The sequence below is a fragment of the Macaca thibetana genome, chromosome 7 (genome assembly GCF_024542745.1).
Source record: "Macaca thibetana thibetana isolate TM-01 chromosome 7, ASM2454274v1, whole genome shotgun sequence".
Taxonomy (NCBI): Eukaryota; Metazoa; Chordata; class Mammalia; order Primates; family Cercopithecidae; genus Macaca; species Macaca thibetana.
Window position 1 is genome coordinate 163,318,783 of NC_065584.1, and position 20,151 is coordinate 163,338,933.

Consider the following 20,151-nt stretch of genomic DNA (forward strand, 5'->3'; position numbering starts at 1 on the left):
TCAAAAGATGTATGAGATGGGCCAGGGAAAATGGACAGAGGGAGAAGGTACAAGACCAGAGCCCTGGGGGCACATTTAATGTCCAATACTTTTTTTTTTTTTTTTTTGAGACAGGGTCTTGCTGTGTTGCCCAGGCTGGAGTGCAGTGGTGCAATCATGGCTCACCATAGCCTCAACTTCCTGGGCCCAAGTGATCCTCCCACCTCAGTCTCCTGAGTAGCTTAGACTACAGGTGCATGCCACCACATCCAGCTAATTTTTAAATTTTTTTTGTAGAGATGGGGTCTCACTATGTTGCTCTGTTTGGTCTTGAACTTTTCAGCTCAAGCCATCCTCCCACTTTGGCTTCCTAAAGTGCTGGATTTACAGGCACGAGCTACTGTGCCAATCAAGTGCCCAGTACATTTAAAAGCTGGGCAGAGGAAGAGGCCTGCAGAGGAGCCTGAGATCAAGCACCCTTAGGAGAAGAAAAGAAAGTAGAGTCTGAGGTCACAGAAGCTGATGGAAGAGTATTTTTCAACAATGGGAGAGAACCAGTCAAGATTGAGATATGTGAGATTAGAAAGTGGAGTTATGGCTGACCTTGGCTAAAGGCATTTCTGGCAGTGGAAGCCAGACTGGAAGAGGATAAGAAGTGAGTGGGGGAGAGCGAGTATGAGCAACTCTTCCTGGTAAAAAAAAAAAGTTGCTGTCCACAGAAGATAATGCTTGGTAGGTGGAGAACATAGGGACTGAAGGAGCTGAGGCGGAGGGATGGAGAGGCTTAAGCATGTTAACTGCCACTGGGAAGAAGTCGGTAGAGACGGAAGCTATGGGAGTGTAAGAAAAAATTCATTCATTCAACAGTTGAGCACCTCCCACGCGCCCGATCAGTATGGCCGCCCCCACTTGAAAACATGCGTGTGGGTCGCCCATGTCTGACAAGTTAATGCAAGGCTTTATAGTTAGGTGAAAGCAGTTCTCCTTGAGCTCTTTCTCCTAACAGTTCCGATTCCGACCCTGACTCCAACAGACACCTCGTGGGAACGCACACACCGCTCGAACTCATGACCCCAACAGAAAACTTAAGGCCACAACTAAGTAACGGATCGCTGCCAAGGCCAAACTAGCCACGCCAATGCCACCAACGGAACCTCCCTAGCGCTCCGCCCCCGCTCGCGAGAACAGGGGCAACGGCGCGAGAAATCGCTTTCTGGTGAGCTCCGCCCCTTCTCTTTCTTTGTTTTCCTGTCCGACGATCTCGCGGGAGTTAGGCGACAAATCCCGCGAGCGCAGACCCGGGGCTGGCTCTGCGGCTCTCGCGCTATTTGCGCGAGCCTGCTTCCTTCTTTCCTCCCTTGCCAGTCCGCCTGTCTTCCTCCCCCTCTTCCCTGCCCGGCCTCCCCCTTCTTCCCCCGCTGGCCCCCTCCCCGCAGGGATAATATGGTCTCCGGCGATGGACGCCCCAAAAGCAGGTCAGTTTCGGGCCTCCGAGCTGGGTCTGGCAGTTGGAAACGCGCGCTGTCTAGGCGCCGAATTCCTTGCTTTTCTCGCCTGGAGTCGCTCGGCAGGCGCCCAGGCCCTCGGGGCTCGGGTTGTGCTCCCCTCAGGGCCTGCCTGCTGGGCCGCCCTGTGAGCCTAGGCCGCGGAAGCTGGGGCTCTGGGTCCTCACCCTCTTGCGCGACCCCCGCAGGGCGGGCCGCCCCACCGCTGGCCTTGACCAGCACCACTCTCTCTTCGGTGGCCGCTGCCTGCTGCCAGCGACTTCCTGGCCCCCGTCAGCAACGCCAGGGGCAGGGAGAGGCCCACCATCTTCCCCTGCCCGCCCCCTCGTTGGCGAGCGATGAGGGCGGGGGCCTGCGTCTCCCTGTTCGGGTTTCACGCAGCTAGATGTTGATTCCACGGTCCAGCCTCAGGCCCCTCAGTCTCTCTGTGCCTCTGGAAACCGAATCAGGGGCAGTCAAGGTTGAACATTGGTCAGTCAGTTCTCCGACCATTTATTGCAACGCTGTCTCCTCCCCCGTCCACCTCCCTCTACAAAAAAGAAAAGAAAAAAGACTATTTGTTCTGAAAATGGGCTGTGCTTATGTTTTCTCCTTTTGGATGAAAGCCTTAACAATGTTGAGGGTCCTGCCCACCCACCGCTATGAGTCTGCACAAAAGATCTGAAGGTTCTTTTCAACCTCAAGGCTGCCTCCCCGCCACTGCCCCCTAGAATGTTGGGAGCTGAGGCACATTCAAATGAGACCTCTGGATCTTTGACTTTGTAGTTCAGCTTCAATTCGTGCAAAACCAGAAGGACTTGTCTCTTTCGGGGAGAATATGCTAATTTCCTAGATATTCTGTTACTTTTCAGTACTACGCTCTGGTAAGGACTTAATTGAGAAGTTTTTTTGTTTTGGTTTATTGAATGCTCTAAAAATCCGTCTTTTGGTTTTTATTTTTAATCAGTCCCTCTAATGTTAATTGTGGAATTCACAAATTCCTGTCTCTGCAGTTTTCAAGACATGTCTTTCCAAAACGTCCCCGTGGATTATTTAAATCATTCTTATTGTCCCTTTCCAGGTTTTCTTCGTTACATTTCAGGAGTGAATTATCTTACTAGTTTTTACTTGACAAATTATGGTTTAGAGCTGTGCTGTCCAGTGTGGCGGATACTAGCCCTGTGTGACTTTAATCAAAATTAAATAAATTAAAAATTCAGTTCCTTAGGCACCGTAGCCACATTTCAGGTGCTCAATAGCCACACGTTGCTAATGACTACTTTACTGGACAGCTCAAACATAGAATATTTCTACCATTGCAGAAAATTCTATTGGATAAAGCTAGTTTCCAGGTATTTTCACTTGAATAAGATATTTTGTTGCTGCGTTTAATGAAAATATATATTTTTTTTCAGGATACGCCTTTGAGTACCTTATTGAAACATTAAATGACAGTTCACATAAGAAGTTCTTTGATGTATCTAAACTTGGAGGCACCAAGTATGGTAATGTTGCTTTACATTTTCTTGGGTTTGTTTAGTCTCTAATGATGAAAATGCATTTGTCAAGCTGAGCTGAAGAAATTTTACATGTATTTCCACCGTATTGTAACAGGTACACCTACACATACCTATACCATTTTAAATACTCCTCTTGAGACAACTTTTGTTCAGGGAAGATGTAGGCCCATACCTTAACTTCTCACTTAAAAATCTAAGTTAATTAAGGACTATTTTTTTTCCTCAAAGAAACCAATAATGCAGTTTTCAAGTTTTTGTGAAGACGGGGGTCTTGCTATGTTGCCCAGGCTAGTCTTGAACCCCTGGGCTCAAATAATCCTCCCGCCTCTGCCTCCCTAAGTTTTGGGATTATACATGTAAGCTACTGCGCCTGGCCTAATATGAATTTTAGAAGAACCTGACTGACTGATTATATTCTACACCAATTAAATGTATATTTTTTTTGAGGCAGAGTCTTGCTCTGTTGCCCAGGCTGGAGCACAATGTCATGATAATAGCTCATACAGCCTTGAACTCCTGGGCTAAAGCAATCCTGCCTCAGCCTCCCAAGTAACAAGGCCTACAGGTGCGTGCCAACACACTTGGCTAATTTTTATATTTTTTGTAGTGATAGAGTCTTGCTGTGTTGCCCAGGCTAGTCTCAGATCTCAAGTGTTCCATCTGCCTCAGTCTCTCAAAGTATTGGGATTACAGGCATGAGCCACTATGCCTGGCCTATTTTACTTTGTCAAATGAACAATGCCCACATCTGTTCTTTCTGCTGTCTGTTGAATAGGAATCACCAACAGGACCCATTGATTTGAGTTGTTCTGAAGTATTGGGCGTGATTTGCCCCAACCTCCACACCTACAGTTTTGGCAGGCATTCTCATTCACCTTATCAAGGTCAAACCTTTCTCTGTGGCCTCAGAAGAGTGAATGTGGGTGACCTATAGAGCATTGAATGGAAGTTTTGGCTTTACTGACAGTTGAGTAACTTTCTCAATTAGGCCAATAAAGAGACCTGTTTAGAAGACTGATTATTCTTTGTGAACTTTTCATGACAGTGACATGAAAAGGTAAATTGAATGCCACATCTGTTGCAGTCAGTTTTGGAAGGAGCTTTAACCTTTTTTTTCTTGCATTATTTAATTAAGAAGATTGTTCTTTTGATTTTTCTGTAGAGTTTGAGGAATTTAAATATTCTTGACTGCTGTGTGTAATAGGTTTTGTGTATTGTGAAATACAGCTATTTTGGGGTATCTTAGAGAATCCCCATTTTAGAATTAGGTTGTCATTTAAAAATAAACAGTTTGCCAAAATGAGAGCAATATCTTTTACCTTGCATGTGTAGCTGCAGTGATTTGTGTTGATATGTTTGTTAAAGGAGGTTGATCATTTTCTTAATGATGTATTTCACATTAATTTTATCCCTTCACTGATGATGAGTTTGCATTAATTTTGAAAAGAAAACAGCTAGATTGATTGTTTACAAGAACAGTCATTTTATTTCCCTTTTACTTCTCCAAAATAATCTAGTGATCCTGGCTTGGAAGTCTTTTAACCCAGATTTCATAGTTTAATAAATTAAAGGAGCACATATGATGTTTTGAAAATTGAGTATAAATTCTGTGTATAATCTGTAGAAATGTGCTTACTTGAAGATGACCTATATTTCTCAAATTTAAGGAATCAGTAGGAAACTATCAAAAACAACTGTAAAATGCATTGAAAGGGAATGATTGATAATCTGAAAGTTAAATTTTCTCTGGGAAATAAGCTGTCATGGGAATTTGTACGTAACGGTACAGAGTACATGTGTACTTAACATAATTCCAGAATTACCAGTTTTTATAACCATGATAAATGCAATAATAGAATACCTGTGAATATAAATACTTTCAAAACAGAAAGTTGGTTTTTATTTATGTGGGGTCAATACCCTGGTTTTTATTTTATTTTATTTTACTTATTTTTTTGAGACAGGATCTTGGTCTGTCACCTAGGCTGGAGTGCAATGGTGTGATCTCAGCTCACTGCAGCCTCTGCCTCCTGAGTGCAAGCAATTCTCCTGCCTCAGCCTCCCAAGTAGCTGGGACTATCGGCGTACATCACCACACCCAGATAGTTGTAGAGACGGGGGTTTTACCATGTAGGTCAGGCTGGTCTCGAACTCCTGACCTCAAGTGATCCACCCACCTCAGCCTCCTAAAGTACTGGGATTATAGGAGTGAGCCACTGCGCCCAACCCCTCCTGGTTTTTCAATAGAGTGATTATTATGAGAGGTTATTAAGTAATAATTAAGTAATTTCCTAATAAGGAGTAAAATTTGAAGAATTGACTTTGAAAGAAAGGAACTTAGGAAGTATTTGGTTGTTTAGCCTTAGAACAAAAAATTCTTACTGCATTTTTGAAAGGAACAGATTGAATTGCCTCCTAGACATATCCCTACAAAAAGATATTGCTTTGGTAGTCACCAAGGTTCAGAGCCAGTCTTCTCTGCCTCCATTCCACATTTTGATGCCTGCTAGGTTGAGAATGACTGTTGTAATGAGTAACAATTAATGAAGGGAATGGATTCTATCCCTCATAAATGTTGCAGAGTAAAGATAGTTGAGAAACATTGTTCTGAGCTCCATGCTAACCATATTAGGGATGCCTACAGCTGCAAGGAACTGAAAACCTGCTGTCCAATGACTTTAAGAAATAGGAGTTTATTTTTCTAACCTAACGAAGTGTGGAGATGGGCAGAATGGGGCTGTGCAGCACCAATCTCAGCAAGGATCTGGGCTCGTCCTTTCTTCCCATTTTGTTTTTATTCTTTTGGTTGCATCTCCAGGCATTATGTCTGTGTTCCAAGCAGCTGGAGGAACAAAACAAGAAGAAAAACCCTCTCCAGGGGCTTTTGCCTCTTTGGCCAAAGTGTCAGTGGCCACTCTTAGCTTCAAGAAGGCTGAAAGATGGAATAATCATGGTCTTCTATTATCCATGGGGGATATGTTCCAAGACACTCAGTAGACACCTGAAACTATAGATAGTACCAAACTGTGTATATACTGTTTGGTATATATATTTTTCCTATACGTACATATCTGTGATATAACTTAATTTATAAATTAGGAACAGTAGAGATTAACAATAGCTGGTAATAGAACAGTTATGACAACGTACTGTAATAAAAGTTATGTGAATATAGTCTTTTGCTTTCAAAATATCTTATCGTGCTGTTCTGCAGGTAACTGAAACCACAGAAAGCCATAGATAAGATGGGGTACTGTATTTTACCTTTACAGCTTTTACAATAGAGAAAGGAAAGGGAGAAGTGGTTGGGAGTGAGTGGTAAGTGAACCAGCCTAGTCTATCTGCATTACCAACCTGATGCCTTCTCTTATTCTGACTTTAGATAGAGTTCAACACAGATTATTTGATTTCTGCTTTTTTACTGCTATTTTATCCTTTTGCTTCCCAAATTTATACTCAAGGTACCTCTATGGAAGTGGGCACATCTGAGACTGATTACATTTTGATCTTATATCATTTTGCTTGTGCAGAATCTTTTTTTTTTTGAGACAGAGGGAGGCTCGCTCTGTTACCTAAGCTGGAGTGCAGTGGCACGATCTTGGTTCACTGCCACCGCCATCTCCAGGGTTCAAGTGATTCTCGTGCCTCAGCCTCCCAAGTAGCTGGGACTACAGGTGTGTGCCACCACATCCGGCTAATTTTTTATTTTTAGTAGAGATGGAGTTTTGCTATATTGACAAGGCTGGTCTCAAACTCCTGACCTCAAGCAGCCCTCCTGTTTTGGCCTCCCAAAGTGCTGGGATTACAGGCGTGAACCACTGCACTTAGCCGGTTGTGGGGAATCTCTTTAATATTCTGGAGCTGGCTGTCTGGCACTCCAATGCGCTGACTAGAAACATGTCAAAATCTAGGTAGTCTCAAAATGTAGATTTTGAGTAACTCTTAAAAAAGAAATCATAAAGATAGGGTCTCGCTGTCACCCTGGCTGGAGTGCTGTGACATGATGATAGCTCACTGGAGCCGCGAACTCCTGAGCTCAAGAGATCCTCCCACCTCACCCTCTCGAGTAGCTGATTTGGGTGACTCTCTTAAGTAGATCTCTGAATTTGAAACTATTGCTATTTTTAGGGAGAGGAAAAATCAGTGTTGTCTCCATGTATGATGGAGGACAGTCAACACCAGATAATTAGAATGAACAGCATAGTGGAAACATGAATGACTATCTCGAATGAAGGGGAAGACAGTAGAGAGACTGGCCTAGCTGGAGTGAAAGGTAGTTTTAAGATAGTACCTGTTACTGGGCAACAGGGCCTCTGGTGGTGTAAAGCCCCCAGGCACCCCTCTTTATCTCAGGTCATCTCATTCACTCTTTCTTTTGTCCTTTCTGTCTGCTTGCTTTTTTAACCACAGTACTGCTTAGTCCTCCAGTAGAGCTGGGACTTAGTGTCCAAATCCTACCTTGCAGCCTTTGAAAGAAAATCCTGTATTTATTTAGGAGAGTTTTTATCATTTAGAAGAATCACAGAAAGACAAGAACATTGCAGATGGTACAGAAAGTCTCATTTTTATGTGTATACAAAAGTATATGTAAATATGCTACTTTTAATAAAAATAGAGTATATGTTGTAACCCTTTTTTTCACTTAATATATCATGAACATCTTTCCATGTCATTGAATACAGGTATCCCTTGCCATCTGAATCTATTTGATTTCTCGGTCACGGAGCATGAGTTCAGGTAGAAAGGGATACCTGTACTTCTCTACAGCTTCTAATAGCTGCACGATATTGCCTGTATGAGTGCATTATGGTTTAGTTAACAGACCTTTGAATATTGAAGCTGATAGTAACTTTTCTCTATAAAGCTTTGCATGTGCTAATACTTACATTTTTGTGCAAACTTGTCATTATATAGAATTGTTGGGTTGAAAGTATGTTATTCCCTCCACCCCATCACACACTTTTATTTTTATACTTTTACTATTTTCTGTTGATTCCAGTCTTTTATTTTTTATTTTTTGAGACAGAGTCTTGCTCTGTTGCCCAGGCTGGAGTGCAGTGGCACAATCTCATTTCATTGCATCCTCCACCTTCTGGGTTCAAGTGATTCTTCTTCTCCAGCCTCTGGAGTAGCTGGGATTACAGGCCGATGCCATCACACCCTTCTTTTTTGGTATTTTTGGTAGAGACGGAGTTTCGACATGCTGGCCAGGCTGGTCTCGGAACTCCTGGCCTCAGGTGATCCACCTACCTTGGCCTCCTAAAGTGTTAAGATTACGGGCATGAGCCACTGCGCCCGGTCTGGTTCCAGTTTTTACCTTGGACTGTAAGGAACAAAAACTCACTCAAGTAAAAAATAGGTTGCAGTTTCCAGACATCCAAAGACAAAGGAAGAAAGCATAGTCAAGTTTCAGGGAACCAGAATTTCTAAGCCAGAGGCAGTGTTCTGTTTGTCACTTGAAGGCTGCCTGGTTTCCTTATTTTCTGTTTCTTTTTGAATATCCAGTCTTCCATCTCTACAGCTTACTTTACTTACTCATTTTTGTATAATGCCCAATATAGCCACTGCTGACCATTCTTGTATGTTATGGCTGGATTTCCAACCGGTTAAGACTGTACCTCTAGGTGACTCTTGTACTTGTTTTGTTTTTTTCCTCAGGGTCTTGCTCTGTTGTCCAGACGAGTGTAGTGGTTCAATCATGGCCCACTGCAGCCTGGACCTCCTGGGCTCAAGTGATCCTCCTGCCTTAGTCTCCCAAGTGGTTGGTACTACAGGCACATGCCACCATGCCTGGCTAAATTTTAAATGTTTTGTAGAGACAGGGTCTCCCTACGTTGCCTAGGCTGGTCTTGAATCCTGGCCTCAAGCAATCCTCCTGCCTCAGCTTCCGAAAGTGCTGGGATTACAGGTGTGATCTGTTGTATCTGGCTTACCTGTTGTTTTAACCTATTTTGACTGCACTTGTCAGGAGTCTGTTGCTGGTCCGGTTATCTTGCTGGTAGAGACACAAATCTGGTCATCTTTTATGTGGACTCTTGAAAAGACTGGGTTGGGAAAGCAATGAAATAGTTTGCTTGTAATTTGTACACATAGTACATAACTTTCCAAGGATTACCTTTACCTGACATTATCCTACTGGTCCATGTTCAGCCGTATATTTATCAACCCTCCACATTTCAACTTTGCTTTTATTGTCAATTTCTATTCTAGATTAGGCCCTTTTGGTTCCGAGGAACAGACACTAGCTCGAGTGAAGAAGGATTTATTGTAATGATACAGCACAGCACTCTCCAGGCCAATGAAATGTGGCTGTCTCTCAAGAAAATGGTGGTGGCCCAGAATTAAGAAAGTTCTTTATTATTTTCTCTGAGGAGCTTCAGATTTCTACCCTGTTCCACTCTTCTACTTCCTCCACTTCACTATAGACAATCCCCCTCTGCCCACTCACTTTGTACATGGCCTCAAATGGCAACCTCAGACCCTAGCTTACCTCTTAACACCTTTCCGGTTCAGTCTCTCTGTGTCCTGATTACACCTTTCTGATAGGTGAATCTAATCGCCCCAGTGTCTCCTTTCTCACAAGACTTTTGGTCATCAGCCTGCCAGGGGATTGGCTTTTGCTTCGCTGCTGTAACCAAGGAGGCCACAGGCCACTGAGAATGGTAGCAGTTTGATAGGCACCACGAAGGACATCTGTTGTATTATGTTAGCAAATAATGCCAGTTTACATGCTTACCAGTAGTGAATGAAAAGAATATGTGTTTCTGAACCTTGATCAATAGTAGATATTATTTTTCTTGTTGGCTCAATTTCTGTCGGTGAATGAAGTGAAGAAAAAAATGTTTTTTCTTCTACATTAAATTGGGGGGTTTATTGTGAAGATTTGAAGGAAATATGAAAATTGAGGGGATCTGATTGTGTGGTCAGATTAGACTTTTTGTTCCCTTCAGTAGGCTTGTGTATAGCCCATGATTCTGACTGAGCTGATTTTCCCTATTTCTGCTTTCCTTTCTTTTTCTTTTCCTTTTTTTTTTTTTTTTGAGATGGAGTCTCGCTCAGTCACCCAGGCTGGAGTGCAGTGGGGAGATCTCGGCTCACTGCAACATCTGCCTCCCAGGTTCGAGCGATTCTCCTGCCTCAGCCTCCTGAGTAGCTGGGATTACAGGTGTGTGCAACCACACCTGGCTGATTTTGTATATTTAGTAGAGACGGGGTTTCACCATGTTGGCTAGGCTGGTCTCAAACTCCTGACCTCAGGTGATCCTCCTGCCTCAGCCTCCCAAAGTGCTGGGATTACAGGCGTGAGCCACCACTCCCGGCCTAATTTTTTTTAATCTTTTATAGAGATGGGAGTCTCCTGAACTCCTGACCTCAAGCAGTCTTCCTGCCTTGGCCTCCCAGAGTGCTAGGATTACAGGTGTGAGCCACCGTGCCCAGCTCATTATTCTGCTTTTCTTTTTCTCTTGGTTCCTCTTTGTTTCCATCTGTTTTCTGCCTTCTCCCTAAGTCAAGTTCAAGGTATCACAGAACGAGACTGAGGCAGCCTATTAGATGTGGCATTTGTGCTTGGCTATTCCCTATGCCACTGGCCAGACTCTAGATTGGTTGTCTGTTGGAAGGCTGGCTCCAGGTCCCAGCCATTCATGACAGGGTGGCAAGACTACCCAGAGCCCACCAGCAATTGGTGTAGAGGGAACTTTTTAGAAAGAGGGCTGTGGTATAGGCATTCTGAGGACCTGCCAGTACAGGTGAAAAAACAAAATCTTATGCAGGGATCTGTTTTGTTTTCTGCTTCCTCAGACTCTTGTCAATGGCAACGTATGTATGTATGTAAGTATGTGTTTATTTGAGATAGTCTTGCTCTGTCATCCCAGCTGGAGTGCAGTGGCATGATCTTGGCTCCCTGTGACCTCTGCCTTCCGAGTTGAAGTAACTCTTGTGTCTCTGCCACCCGAGTAGCTGGGATTACAGGTGCGCACCACCACGCTCGACTGATTTCTATATTTTTAGTAAAGATGCGGTTTCACCATGTTGGCCAGGCTGGTCTCGAGCTCCTGGCTCAAGTGATCTGCCCGCCTTGTCTTCCCAAAGTGCTGGGATTACAGCCATGAGCCACCGTGCTGGACCCAATGGCAATTTGTTTAAAAAGAGGGGAAAAAAAGGTCAGAGTTTGTTTATTTATTTGAAGAGACAAGGTCTTGTTCCGTGGAGGTCAGACTTTCTTTATTGGAAATCATCTCTATCCTGCCTGGTTCTGGTTAGAGACAGAAACACTTCTTTGCTTCTAGTCAGAAATGGGCATGGGTGAGTCCTGTTGCCAGGCCTGATGTGATTACAGGGCCTTTTAGAAGGGCTTCCTAATCTTTTCTCCAGGCCCCTAGCCTTCAGCAGGGCTAGCTTTACCCTGTAGCTATGCTGGCTGGTTCCTGCTCTGGTCTTCTAGCCCCCCTTTCCCAGTCTGGACTCCAAAGATGCAATCTCTTTGGGGGCTTTTGGCAGGCTTAGAGAACCTGTGGCTTCAGTCTTTCCCCCTTCCTTCAGGCTGATGGGTTTCTCTGTTACATTTAGTTATCTAAAGCCTGCTTACTAGAGTACTGATATTCCTCATGGGTAATTTCTTCACTACTGCTTGAACTTGGAATTTTCCATTTTTACCAATAACACCACCCTTTTACTTCACTCTGCTGCTTCATGATAAGCAGGGAAGATAGTTTTAAATCTGCCGTGTGCAGATAATACAGATAAGGTTAAAAATCTAAGTAATGTGCCTAAGGTCACAACATATCTTCTAGGTGAGGAAACTTAGCCTTAAACTCGTATCTTCTGATTTCAAGACCAACACCTTTTCCCTTCAATACCATACTATTTCCCAGTTTAGTAATGTCAGTAATAAAAAAAAAATTTTTTTAAGTATTTGTTGAGTATGTATTTATCCACTTCTATAAGCTCTGTTATACACTTGGCCAAGGTCCCACAACTAATTACCATTACCTACTAAGTGGTGGAACAGAAGCATGAACAAAAATCTTGATTCCAAAACCTATGCTTGTAAAAACCTATTACAGCAGGGATTGCAAGCTCATGCTTATAGGGACCAGAGAGGCAACATAAACAAGTGAAATGCTCTGCTGGGAATTGTGTGGCAAACAGGAAGGCACATGTCCTATATAGAGTAGGTGCTTACTAAGTTCCAGCAGAAGTATAAGGTTGTATTGTAAAGTGTTCTGATTGAAAGACCTGTGGTTTTTTAAATGTTGGCAGTTAAATTTAAAATGTGAAAACTCTGCAGAACAAGCAAAACATGTCTGCAGGCCAGCAGACATGAGACACAGTTTGTGACCTCTCTACTGAGAGATACACTTTATTTTCTAATCTTTGCAGCGGCTATTTAGCCTTGAATAGTAGAATCTGCAGTCTTGGGAGCCTTGGTTTGCCTTTCATCAGATGCTTCCCATATACAATAGCAGACCTCAGCATTTTTTTTTTTCAGAGCCTGAACCACCTATTGGATCTTCTACTAAGTAACTGATCAAAGGATATTTATTGTTACCAGATTATTTCAGAAGTGGGATAACATGAATTACTATACTTAACCAGTTTAAATTACCAGCATCCTGGTTCCTCCGTGGTGTTTTTAATTACCTGTCCTTAAAGGGTTAGCTTTGTGGATTCATAGAATTCTAGAAATTCCTAGTTAGAAAAGGCAGATGTAATCTAGTCCATTTTTTTTACTTGTTGCATGAGTCTCTCAACAATACCATTTAATTCATTCAGCTAATATTTATTGAGTACTTGTATATTTCTAGCAAATGAAAGATGGCTAAGATAGTATCTGTGCTAAAGAAAACACACGATTTAGTAATGGGGACATACAAGGAAAATATGCGTAAAGTACAGTACTATGTTGTAGCAATTTGGGTCTAGTCAGGAGATAGAAACCACATAATAGGTTAAACAGAGGAAACTTAATATACATAATTATTAACTATGATAAGAATAATTGTAATACAGAAAAATTGTATATAGTACTGTAGGATTAAGGGAGAATACCCAAGGAAGGACAAACTTGGAAGAGGTTCAGAACTCACTGCAATAGGTGTGGGTTGGCTCACAGATAACAGAGAAGTATATTGGTTTTGGCCAGGTTGGAGCTGGTCTGGAGTTGCTGGGTAGGCAGTAGGCCACCCTCTGGAGTGCAGGCAGGGGATCTAATGATCAGGAACTAGTGGTGTGGGCATGCGTTGGGAAAACAGATGCTGGTAGGGGGCAAGAGCCCTTCAGAGCTCATAGGCCGTGTTGGAGCTTGCAGAAGGAGTGACGGCTCAATATGTGACCTTCGAGGCAGCTTACAGATGGAGTCCACGTGCTGTCAGAGCAGCAGGCCTTCTTTACGAGAGTGCCTCAGTCCAGGTACTGGCACAGGCAGGAGGCCTTCAGAGCGTACAGCTATATAGGGACTCCGGCTCCCATGTTGAGAGGGCTGTGGTGATATTAACACGTTTGTATGTATTTGTATATATGTGTGGGGGTGTGTGTGTGTGTTTTAATATACAGTGTAATGGTGTCCACATTTGGAAGTTCTGCATAACTTGATGAACTCTTATTTCTCAAAGACCAACAATGTAATGAGCAGACTGGTAGAAGCTTATTTCATTCAAATATTGCTCTGTTGCCCAGGCTGGAGTGCAGTGGCACAATCTCAGCTCACTGCAACCTCCACCTCCTAGGTTCAAGTGATTCTCCTGCCTCAGCCTCCCGAGTAGCTGCAATTACAGGTGCCTACCCACCACGCCTGGCTAATTTTTTGTATTTTTAGTAGTGACGGGGTTTTACCGTGTTGGCTGGGCTGGTCTCAAACTTCTGACCTCAGATGATCCACTCACCTCGGCCTCCCAAAGTGCTGGGATTACAGGTGTGAGCCACCGTGCTCAGCCTTCATTCACTTTTGAGAAACTTTTTGCCAAATATACACATTTGAGTAACCATAATTTGTCAGTTCCTTCAAGTGAAAAACTGTTCTTTGAAAAAAAATGGCTTAATTTTAGCTTGCAACTCAATCATACAAGAGTTTTTCTGCAGGCAACTGATGTACTTTGGTATCGAGTAGAAATGTTGTATAAATATATTTCATTTTTGTCACACAGAATATTAAGACTTGACCTCAGCAGTTGAGATTTAGTAAAATTAAGTTTTTCTGCTTCTTAGGGACATTTTTAAGTGAAACTGGTATTTTGTGTGATAATAAACAATACAAGTACTACAGGTTGAGTATCCCTAATCTGAAAATCTGAAATCTGAAACTTTCTGAGCACCGACGCTCAGAGGAAATGCTCATTGGAGCACTCTAGATTTTTTTCTTTTTTCTTCTTTTAAGATGGGGTTTCACTCTAGTCTCCCAGGCTGGAGTGCAATGGCAAAATCTTGGCTCACTGCAGCCTCTGCCTCCGGGGTTCAAGCGATTCTCCTGCCTCAGCCTCCCTAGTAGCTGGAACTACAGGCGTGAGCCACTGCACCTGACAGGGTTTCACCATGTTGGTCAGGCTGGTCTCAAACTCCTGACCTTAGGTGATCCATTCACCTCGACCTCCCAAAGTGCTGGGATTACAGGAGTAAGACACCACACCTGCTGGATTTTGGATTTTTGGATTAGGGATACTCAACCTGTAGTACAGTTTGGTGCCCCTGCTTTGAGTCCTCCTAAGGCATCAGCAGTTTAGGACCACATTTTGAAAATCACAGTATGGTGTTGGAGGCACCCCCTGAGGAACCTAAGCGAGAGATGATGTAGTGGTGGTTTGGGCTAGATTTAATGGTGATATTGATAGAAGACAAAAAGATGTGGGAGAGAGGCATTGAGGAAGATGCCTCATTGTTTTGGCATAAACATCTGGAAGGATGGTGGTGCTATTTACTGCTCTAGGAAATGGAAGATGAGGTGATGATAAGGGGAAGGGGCAGAAGGGAAGTCACTGAGTTCAAGTTTAGGTACTAGTGAATTTGGGAACATACCAGTATTAAAGTAAACATGTTCAGGAGGAATCGGGCATGTGGTTTTGGAGCTTAGAAGGCAGACTTGGACTACAGAAAGTATTTTGGAATTATTAGTGTAGATGTAGTGATAATTGAAGCCATAGGGGCAGTTGTACTCCCTGGAGGAAACAGTGAGTCTCAATATGAACTCTGAGGAACTCCTACATTTAAAGATCAGATAAAGGAGTAGAGGTTAAAAAGGAAAATAGGGCTACCTAGAAGTGTTAAGAACTATAAAGGCTTGACATGGTGACTCACGCCTGTAATCTCAGCACTTTGGGAGGCTGAGGCGGGAGGATCTCTTGAGCCCAGGAGTTAGAGACCTGCCTGGGCAACATAGACCTCTATCTCTATTTTTAAAAAATGAAAAGGAACTGTAGAGGATCTAAAATTTTACCTTCCTCGAAAGTTAACAAATTAACCTGACGTAATTTCCTGTGTGTTGGCAGGAGGCACCTGACTCCTGGATCCAAGACAATGGATTTTACTCACAGCAAAACATTATCCTTATTACCAGTATTTATGTTGGTTTCCCAAGCTCCAGTTTCTACAGGGTAATGTTGAAGAAGGCCAGGTAACACCTGCACACACAGGGGTTGTGTTACAGGAAAGGAACTGTGGCTTAGGAAACCCAAGTGTTTTATAATGGGTAGTAAGCATGCCTGCTCTTTGCTCCAGAGTGAGACGCTATGGTGTATTTGAAGACTATTCACTATATAGACATCTCTGAAAAAGTAGTCTGGAACAAAGGCAGTCATTGCCTCTGTTCACAAGTCTTGAAGAAATGTGAGGTGGGAGACATGGAAAATTGCCTTCCAACAGTATGTTAGAAAGAAAACTGGAAGATGGTGGTGTGGAATCCAGTAGAAAGAGTGTTTCAAAAAGGAGGTAATTAATAACTCTGTTGAATATTGCTACAAGGCTGTTGGGACTTTAGCTAGACCTGCTTCATTTGTGTTTAAGGATAGAAATCATATAGATTAGGGCTAAGGTGAATGGAAGGTAGAAAAGTGGGCACTGAAAATATAGAGAATTTGAAGAAAGCAGTACTTTTTTTGTCAGTTGGGGCTAAGAGCTGTTTAAATGTTGATGGGAAGAAACCAACTGAATTGGAAACCAGTTTGCAAAAAAAGGAGAGAGGAAATGATGACTCTTGGGTCCTAAAATGGTTAATGGAAATAGGATGCAAAACTCCTATAGAGAAGTTATCATTTAGTAGGAGGAAGAAGTCCGCAGCTCCCTTAACTGGTGAAAGGGTGAATTCAGAGGCAGCGAGGCTTGTGGGTATAGTAGGAGGAAGTTGAGAGGTAACTGTTAGTTTCTGTTTATCAGTGGGGTAGGAAGTGGGGGTAGGTCCTGTGGAAGATAGAGATTAAATTTTAAGGAGAGTGGATGAAGATAAGAGTTAATTGATGTGGAGTGTGGGAAAATAAGCAGATCAGAGAAACATTAGGATTTCTGGGTGAATAGTGAAGACCTGATTGAAGTTATAATCATGTATTTACATGGGTACTAGTTTCTCTGCGTTGATGTTTTAGGAATTTTTTCCTCATTGTTCTTCCTCAACATAAAACTTAAAACCACAACAAATTACCATTCATACCTATTAGAATGGGTACTGTATAAAAGACAGACAATGACGAATGTTGGGGAGGATATGGAGAGATGGGAAGCCTCATACACTGCTAGTGGGAATGTAAAATAGTGTAGCCACTTTGGGAAACAATTTGGCAGTTTGTTAAAAAGTTAAACATAAATTTACCATGTGGCCCAGCAATTTCATTCCTAAGTATCTATCCAAGAAAAATGAAAACGTTTATTACAGAAAGATTTTCAAATGATCTTAGCAGCATTATTCATAGCTGAGAGTTGAAACCAACCTAAATGTCCTGCAGTGGGTGAATGAATAGGCAAAACTTTGGTATACAATGGAATACTATTCAGCAGTAAAAAGAAATTGACTATAGATACCTGCTACAATGTGGATGAACTGTAAAAAGCAGGCTCAGTGAAAAAAATACAGACGTAAGAGACTTTATTTTATGATTGCATTCATATGAAATGCACAGGAAAGGCAAAGAATAGATTGGTGGTTTCTTGGGTTAGAGAGGAGGGGGAGAGGGATTAACAGTAAATAGGCATGAGAGATCTGTTGAGATGATGAAAATGTTCTAAAACTGATCTATGATGTTGATTGTACAGCTTGGTAAACAACGTTACAAAAATCACTAAATCATACACTTGGATGAATTATAGTTTTAAAAAAGAGAGAATAGTTCTTAAGCAGGGAGGTGATATGGAGTGGACCAACTGCGGGGGTGGGGTGAAAAAAGAACAGGATTGGTGTTTTCTTGAGCAAATGGGGTAAAAGAACAAAGAGGATTAATGTAGGGTTTGGGGATGAGAGATTGAACCACATTGACCCTAACTGCATAAGTAAGGAAAGCGTGGATAGGCTGGTGCCTATGAATAAGGAGAAAGTCCCCACAGTGTTGAAGAACAGGTATGGTAAGAGTGGGGACCAGAGAGGTTCTGAAGTTTAGGGAACTTGCAAGATGGTATAGTTGGAGCATAAGAGCATATGTAGAGGTGAGATGGCGAGAGAAGGGAGGAAGAAAGGGAATAAATGGGCCTTCCTGAACTTTATACCTGTTTGAAAGTGGGGATGTAGAATTAATATTGTTGAAAAAGCAAACCAAGGCTGGACATGGTGTGTCCTGCCTTTAGTCCCAGCACTTTGGAAGGCCAAGGCTGGAGGATTGCTTGAGGCCAGAAGTTGGGAGGCCAACCTGGGCAACACTGGGAGATCCCATCTCTATTAAAAAGAAAAAACCGGAGCATGTGTTCATTTTTCACATCTGCTAGTTTACTCTCTTGTTATAACTCTTCTACTGGAATATCTACCTGTAGGTTTAATTTAAGGGTTAAATGGAATAATTTATATAAAGTACCTCTGTATCTGCCCCTTAGTCTTAAATAAACAACTGCAGATGTTATTGTTGGAAAAGTTGAGGAAGAAAAGCATATTTGTTGTCTATTGCATAACAAATTAAACCAAAAGCAACAATAAACATTTATGACAGTCACAATTTCTGTAGGTCGGGAATTTGCAGTGGCTTAGTCGAATAGTCGTGGCCCAAGGCCTCACTCACATGGCTGACAGGCTGGCGCTTCCTGATGATGGAGAGGCTTCAGTTCTTTTCCATATGGGCCTCTCCTCAGTGCTGCTCAATAGTCTCATAATAGGCTGCTGACTTTTCATCGAGTAATCTTAAGAGAGGAAGGCTGAAGCCAAAATACTTTTATAGCCCAGCTTTGGAAGACACACTCTGTCATCTCTGCCATACTCTATTGAGTCAGACAAGCAGAACTGATTTCAGTACAGATTATATGAGAGCATGACTATCAGAAGGCAAGTATTATTGGTATCATCTTGGAGATTGGCTACCACAGGGAGAAATAAGACATTTTGTTTTTGTTTTCAGAGAGAGTGGTATATTTATTCATTTACATCTTCCCTGGCAGTAGGTCTCTAGTCTTTACTTTTGCAAATTTAGACAAATTTGAGATCGTTGGTGCTTCTTCATGACAAAATGTTGAGTTAACATTTGTGGGGCCGGGTGTGGTGGCTTATGCCTGTAATCCCAGTACTTTGGGAGGCCAAAGTGGGAGGATTGCTTGAGCCCAGGAGTTTGAGAACTCCCTGGGCAACATGGCGAAACCCCATCTCTACAAAAAAAAAAAAAAAAATTACACAAATAAGCTGGGCATAGTGGTGTATGCCTGTAGCTCAGCTACTCTGAAGGCTGAGGTGAGAGGATTGCCTGAGCCCAGGAGGTCAAGGGCACAGTGAGTCATGATCGTGCCACTGCACTCTAGCTTGGGCAACAGAGCAAGGCCTTGTCTCAAAAAAATAAAATACATTTGTGATTAGTGTTTTCTCATAGCACTCTTATTTGATAATTGCTTTTTAATTTTTGAATAAGAATTTTTTAAAACCCTACTTGTTTAGTTATAAAAACAGTAGCCTTTTGCCCTGTCCCCAATTTCTACTCCCCAGAGAATACTATTTTCAATTCCCTTGACTGTTTCTTCTGGTAATTTCCTCCATGTTGTTAAATTGCCCTTCTTATACTACTGTTTCTTGATTTTCCAGTCTTAGACTTTAGTAGTTTTGTACTGTGAAAATGGTAATTTGGCACTTCTTCTGTGTATTTATGCAACTCATAATTTTTGGTGGAGTCAATGTTCAGCATTTATGTTGTTGTGACTATAAATGTTCTTAGTCCGTGTAGTAAATGATGATTGTATCTTATTTCTCATATAACTTTGTATTTTTCCTGGGATTAATGGATTGTCTTTTTTTGTTTGCTTAGTATTCTATATTGTTATGAATAAATCATCTCTAAACTCTCCAAAAGAACTAAATTCCTCCTCTTGGTATAATCATGTAATCTATGGGTAATTTTTTTTTCTTCTGTTGGTGACATCCTATCTGGACTTCATCTTCTGGTCCATCTGGGACTGACTGCATTGTAGCTTGCATAGCCGTTGTCGTAGAAGAGTCTGCTCTCTCTTTGTTTTGGAGACTTTCTAAGATTTAGTGGTTTTCTATTTTTTGTTTACTTTCTGGTTTTATAGAGCATGTCCTCCACTAGCTTCCTAAGAAAGGATGCCTGAGAAATACATTTTTGAGACCTTGCTTGATTGATCGTTTTCCTGTGTAAAAATTTCTTGGTTGGAAATTGTTTTCATTTGGAATTTTGAAGGCATTGTTCCATTGTCTGCTAGCTTTTAACACTCCTCCTAAGAAATCCCAGGCCGGGCGCGGTGGCTCAAGCCTGTAATCCCAGCACTTTGGGAGGCCGAGACGGGCGGATCATGAGGTCAGGAGATCGAGACCATCCTGGCTAACACGGTGAAACCCCATCTCTACTAAAAATACAAGAAAATTAGCCGGGCAAGGTGGCGGGCGCCTGTAGTCCCAGCTACTCGGGAGGCTGAGGCAGGAGAATGGCGTGAACCCGGGGGAGCGGAGCTTGCAGTGAGCCGAGATCGCGCCACTGCACTCCAGCCTGGGGCACAGAGCAAGACTCCGCGTCAAAAAAAAAAAAAAAAAAGAAATCCCAGGCAATCCT

The 20,151-nt window shown here is 42.5% G+C and overlaps 3 protein-coding genes across 4 annotated transcripts in view; 2 read left to right on the plus strand and 1 right to left on the minus strand.

The window, feature by feature from the left end:
- The window catches only part of SKIC8 (SKI8 subunit of superkiller complex), a 421,718-nt gene that overhangs the window by 144,085 nt on the left and 257,482 nt on the right, over nucleotides 1-20,151 (minus strand). The gene's annotated exons all lie outside the window — the stretch shown is intronic.
- Nucleotides 1-20,151, plus strand: part of PSMA4 (proteasome 20S subunit alpha 4) — a 231,304-nt gene that overhangs the window by 118,650 nt on the left and 92,503 nt on the right. The gene's annotated exons all lie outside the window — the stretch shown is intronic.
- IREB2 (iron responsive element binding protein 2) overlaps nucleotides 1,292-20,151 on the plus strand; it is a 63,311-nt gene continuing 44,451 nt past the window's right edge. The window contains exons 1-2 of one of the 2 annotated variants that reach the window (XM_050799950.1): nucleotides 1,292-1,454; nucleotides 2,879-2,968. In XM_050799950.1, coding sequence (XP_050655907.1) covers nucleotides 1,436-1,454; nucleotides 2,879-2,968 — 109 coding nt within the window. In that variant the 5' untranslated portion in view covers nucleotides 1,292-1,435. Of the gene's footprint in view, nucleotides 1,455-1,936; nucleotides 1,956-2,878; nucleotides 2,969-20,151 lie in introns of those variants that run through there. The other variant, XM_050799952.1, reaches the window with a different exon arrangement.